Source organism: Salvelinus sp. IW2-2015, unplaced genomic scaffold, assembly GCF_002910315.2.
Source record: "Salvelinus sp. IW2-2015 unplaced genomic scaffold, ASM291031v2 Un_scaffold8391, whole genome shotgun sequence".
Taxonomy (NCBI): domain Eukaryota; kingdom Metazoa; phylum Chordata; class Actinopteri; order Salmoniformes; family Salmonidae; genus Salvelinus; species Salvelinus sp. IW2-2015.
Window position 1 is genome coordinate 10857 of NW_019949651.1, and position 6071 is coordinate 16927.

The 6071-nt window shown below is 41.9% G+C and overlaps 1 protein-coding gene across 1 annotated transcript; it reads left to right on the plus strand.

Moving 5' to 3' along the window:
* The first annotated feature begins 227 nt into the window (after positions 1-227).
* On the plus strand, positions 228-4639 carry LOC139027220 (zinc finger protein 658B-like). The gene is made up of 2 exons (XM_070442362.1): positions 228-270; positions 812-4639. The coding sequence occupies exons 1-2, from the start codon at positions 228-230 to the stop codon at positions 2083-2085; spliced, it is 1317 nt and encodes a 438-aa protein (XP_070298463.1). The 3' UTR covers positions 2086-4639.
* Positions 4640-6071: the final 1432 nt, after the last annotated feature.

Genomic DNA, 6071 nt, shown 5'->3' on the forward strand with positions numbered 1-6071 from the left:
TATTGAGAATTCAAGGCACACTTAACCATTATGGCTACCACAGCATTCTGCAGCGAGACGCCATCCCATCTGGTTTGCGCTTAGTGGGACYATCATTTGKTTTTCAACAGGACAATGATCCAAAACACACCTCCAGGCTGTGTAAGGGCTATTTGACCAAGGAGAGTGATGGAGTGCTGCATCAGATAACCTGGCCTCCACAATCCCCCGGCCTCATCCCCTTTGAGATGGTTTGGGATGAGTTTGACCGCAGAGTGAAGGAAAAGCAGAGTACACAGCGTATGTGGGAACTCCTTCAAGACTGTTGGAAAAGCATTCCTCATGAAGCTGGTTGAGTGTGCAAAGCTGTCATTAAGGCAGAGTGTGGCTACTTTGAAGAATCTAAAATGACACTTTTTTGGATATAACATGATTCCATATGTGTTCATAAATTTGATGTTTTCACAATTATTCTACAATATAGAAAATAGTAAAAAATAAAGAAAAACCTTTGAGTACGTGTGTCCAAACTTTTGACTGGTACCGTGTGTGTATATATATCTTTGTTTTGCGATTTAAACTTTTTTTTTACGGTAACCGCGGCCCTATAGCTGGCCAATAACCGTTATTCWAAATTCCATGAACTATTTGATAACAATACTTCTCAAGGACTGGTTTTGCATGTYGAAGATTTTTTTTTAAATCCTAAATTACAATGCAGTCTAGGGAATTTGATTATCTGATGAAGGGTTTTGATGATACCTCAAAATGATGTAACTTCTCTAGGACAAACTGTATTCAATGTTTTGATTGTTTTTCCTTGTTCACACAGGAAAAAGACGTGGCTATTGTGGATCCTCTGGGGAGCCTCAACAACAACAACATCATCATGATGCTGATGACCCAGACTGGAGTCTCTCCGAATCAAAACACGTCAACAAACAACCGCAGAGACGTACAGGGAAGAAATCTCACTACTGCTGCACTCAGTGTGGGAAGAGTTTAGCTGGTTCAGCGCAACTTAAAATGCACCAGAGAATCCATACAGGAGAGAAACCTTACCRCTGCTCACAGTGTGGAAAAAGTTTCAGTCTAAAAGGTAATCTTAAAATGCACCAGAAAACACATACAGGGGAAAAAATTCACCACTGTTCTGACTGCGGGAAAAGTTTTGCACAAAACTCCACTTTAAAAGCACACAAGCAAACACACAAGCCTGCCGCAGAAAGACTTTACCAATGCTCCTTCTGCGAGAAGACGTTTTGTATTTTGACAACCTTTAATTTCCATATGAAAATGCACACCGAAGAGAAACCGTTCCAATGTTCTGACTGCGGAATGCGGTTCATTCATTTCAGTTTACTGAAAGCACATGAACATAAACACAAGCCCTCCGCCGAAAGGCCCTTCCGCTGCTCTGAATGCGGGGCGTGTTTTACTACAAAAGGTAATCTTAAATTTCACCAGCTGACGCACAACCGGGGAGAGAGACCTTACCGTTGCTCTGAGTGTGGGAACTGTTTCTCTCATCCGGTGTATCTGAAGAATCACCAGAAAAGGCACAGTAAAGACAAGTCTGTTGTCTGCGACCTGTGTGGAAAGACCTTCAACCATCCTGACGACTTCAGAATTCACATGAAGATACACCGAGGAGTGAAACTGCACAACTGCTCCGACTGCGGCAGCAGCTTCATATTCCGCCGCCGTTTAATAACACACAGCGTGTGCATACTGGAGAGATGCCTTATGTCTGCAATACTGTGGGAGGAGGTTTTCGCTGTCTCGTACTCTGGTGAATCACCAGCGAACGCACACTGGGGAAAAACCGTACCACTGTTCTTTCTGCGGGAAGAGCTTCAGTCGGTCACAAAACCTAGCTCCCACAAGAGAACTCATACTGGAGAGAAGCCTCATGCTTGTGATCAATGTGGGAAGAGGTTTTCCCGAACCGACGCACTGGCTGTACACAAACGCACCCACACCGGAGAGAAGCCTTACAGCTGTGATATATGCAGGGAGAGGTTCACCTATTTAGTAGCCATGTTGAAACATAAGAAAGGACATGGTCATCCTGCAGGTGATGTACTCTGTGCTGAACAGCCTTAGAATGATCGAAGCTCCATGAATAGACTTTATGTCCATTGTTTAACTTTGACTAAAGGGATTTGTCTTTTTGCTTCCAATCTACCCATCTAGAGAGAGAGAGAGAGAGAGCACAGCACACACGGTGGCAGGGTAACCGAAAAGTAACTTGTTCTAATCCTCGAGCCGACAGGCAAAAATCTGTTGCTGTGCCATTGAGCAAGGCACCTAACCCTAATTGCTCCTGGGTCTCCGTTGATAATGGCTGACCCTGGCCGCGACTCCACTCTCCGATGGCGTCTCAGGGGAAGTTGGGATATGCAAAAAACAAATGACCAATTCACACATGTGTATATAAGAACACTTTGTACATGTGAAATAAGGACAATATAAACACCAAATGATTATTATTGTTGCAGACACACACACATGGGTTGGGAGAAGAGGGTCCGCAGCTTTGTATGAGAGTGGTTACTTAGGGTTACGTTTGCTCAGCCCCGTCCCACAGCTGCGTGTGGACTGAAACACAAAGCCGGATTGTGGCTTTAAACTGCCTGAAATTACAGGGTTGTGTACTACATTCAGTATCTGACAGGGAGACCTAACCTCTGCTCTCCTAGTACTGGGGTGGAGTGTCCCATAGTTACAGATCTATATAGGATCAGCTTCTTCTCCACAAATCCAAGCCTTAAAGCCTGTCAGTCTTTGTAATTTTACACTATGAGGTTGAAATAACACTCTTAAATTGTGAAAATTATGATAATGCCCATTTTGTGTGAGTGCATTTTATTTATTTATCAAAATGCGTTTTTGAGCAGAAATGCCTTCTGGAACATGTGAACATGTGCCTTAATAGCAAACTTGTATTCCATCCATAAATATGAATAAAATTGTTAAATTACTAGCCTAGTTGGTTTAACATTTAAGTCATTTAACCACGTAAAAAGTCAGGAACCTTCCCGCTAGCCATGATTGGCTGAGATAATGGATGGGCTGGACATGCCGGGAGATGAGTGTYGATTGGTCTGCCATGTAGCATGCTTCTGTCTATWACGTGAGCTGTTCAGTATGTGTTGATAGTCCTTTCTTACCGTCCCGTCTTTGAAAGATATAACGTTAGCCATCGAGGACGAGAAAGGTTTTGCTACTTTTGTCAACAACATTAATGCCCTGAATTTAGCAGGCGCTATCGACAAATCAGTTGGGGAAAAGTGATGGGCTACTTTCTGCACACGCCACGGTCAGTGTGAACCAGTGACTTGACACAACGCTGGCCAAACAAGATGTAGTTACAAATAAAAGGGAGTTAATGGTTCCAGTCTGCCGTGAAGAATTCATCTATGTATACGAGTCTAGCTCAATTTTCAGATACAAGTTTCTAATTTTGTCAGAAAGTCGCTTTATTAAAGGTTAGTTAGCTAGCGAACGATAGCTTGCTGGCTCTCTAGCTAACGTTCCGTGTATGATCTGTGTCGTAACATTATTCGAATCTGAAAACCATTTGCATTGCTAGGTATAGCCTAAAGTTAGCTAGCTAACATTGAACCTAGTTTGTGAGCTTTAGCTACCTGCCGATTCATACCACAGCTAGKTACATGTCTGAACAAAAGACTCCACTTCAGCCGGATTATTTAACGACCCATCAAATTAGCCAGGTGTGTCTGGGGGTGATTATGGCCATCTATTTTATTTCATGAACATGTGTACATGTCTAGACAAAAGTGACCCATCCACTTAGRTAGATGTGGCTGGGGGAGTGGTTTAGCATTTCTTTCACATGACCCATCAATTTAGATAAATGTGTCGGGTAAGCGTCATCTAACAATTACAAAATATTTAAAATATTTTTATCTGGACACTTCCTGTTTTTGATATTGCTACTATGCAAGTAACCATTTCACTGTACCGTTTACACCTGCTGTATGCTGTGCATTGTGACAAATAAACTTTAATTTGATATAGCGTGTGTTTAGGACATGGCCCACCCATCCTTTATAAAGAGCACACAGTGCCACCTATAGAACAGAAACAGATTAACTGACAAAAGCATTTCCAACGAACTCCCCTCGGTTGAGTTATATACAGTTATTTAAAAAATATGCATATATATTAAAACATCTTGCATATCTTAATGTATTTCCACAATTAACAAATAATATGCATAATAAAGTTGGCAGTTCATACGAAGGATTGTTACCTATAACCTATAGTGTAAGGGAACCAATGTTATTTTGTCTTAACTACGTCTGTTGATTTGTAATTGTATGTTATCCTAATCTGATGGTAGTGCAAGTGATGTGCAATGTGATGGTTGATGCTGTCTCCCTCATAGCTACAGTAATATTGGTTTACACCTCAAATGTTGCATTGATATCGACTGTTTGCAGATATGACCTGTATTTACTGTTTGTCTGATGTTCTCATTCATTAACAAAGAACTTCAGTTAGTTTCAGAATGGGTGGCGAGGAATAAGTTAGTCCTAAATATTTCAAAAACTAAAAGCAATGTATTTTGGACAAATCATTCACTATACCCTAAACCTCAACTAAATCTTGTAATAAATAATGTGGAAATTGAGCAAGTTGAGGTGACTAAACTGCTTGCAGTAACCCTGGATTGTAAACTGTCATGGTCAAAACATATTGAGTCAACAGTAGCTAAGATGGGGAGAAGTCTGTCTATAATAAAGCGCTTCTCTACCTTCTTAACAACACTATCAACAAGGCAGGTCCTACAAGCTCTTGTTTTGTCGCACCTAGACTACTGTTCAGCCACAAAGAGGGACTTAGGAAAATTGCAATTGGCTCAGAACAGGACAGCACGGCTGGCCCTTGGATGTACCCAGAGAGCAAACATTAATAATATGCATGTCAATCTCTCCTGGCTCAAAGTGGAGGAGAGATTGACTTCATCACTACTTGTATTTGTTAGAGGTATTGACATGTTGAAAGCGCCTAGCTGTCTGTTTAAACGACTAGCACACAGCGCAGACACCCATACATACCCCACAAGACATGCCACCAGAGGTCCCTTCATAGTCCCCATGCCCAGAACAGACTATGGGAGGTGCACCGTACTAATAGAGCCATGACTACATGGAACTCGTGTTCCTATAAGTGACTGTGCAAGCAGTAGAATCAGATTTAAAAACAGATGAAAATACACCTTATGGGGCTCCCGAGTGGCTCAGCGGTCTAAGGCACTGCATCTCAGTGCTAGAGGCATCACTACAGACCCTGGTTCGATTCCAGGCTGTATCACAACTGGCCGTGATTGGGAGTCTATAGGCGCGGCGCACATTGCCCAGCGTCGTCCGGGTTAGGGTTTGGCCGGGGTAGGCCGTCATTGTAATAAGAATTTGTTCTTAACTGACTCGCCTAGTTAAATACAGGTTAAGTAAGGAACAGCAGGGACTGTGAAGCAACACATAAAGGACACAACAATGATAACAGATTTGTGTCGGAGATATGTGGTAGTGTAGTAGGGGTCAGAGGCACATACTTAGTGTGTTGTGAAATCTGTTATGAATGTATTGTAATGTTTTTAAAATTGTATAGCTGCCTTAAAAACCTTTTCTCAATATAGGGGGTGCTGTTTCAACATTAGCATTTATCGTCTCCAAATTAAAACTTGCCTCATACTCAATTCTTGCTCGTACATAATGCATATTATAGTTATTATTGGATAGAAAACATCTCTAGTTTCTATAGCCGTTTGAATTATGTCTCTGAGTGAAACAGAACTCATTCTACAGCACTTTTCCTGATATGGAGTGAGATTTCAGAAATTTTGGCCTCTGGTCCCAGGTCAGTTTTAAAGTCCCTGTAAATCTATGAGGATACAAACACTGCCGATGCTTCTCTAGATGTCAGTAAGAGGTGACAATTTTGAATGGAGTCGATTGCGCAATCAGGCAGTATAAAACGCGAAAGACCGGATGTACCGTTCTTTTCCTGCTGCGCTCACGCAAGATGGACGTGCGGACTCTCTTCTCTTTCCAAGCGTTGGT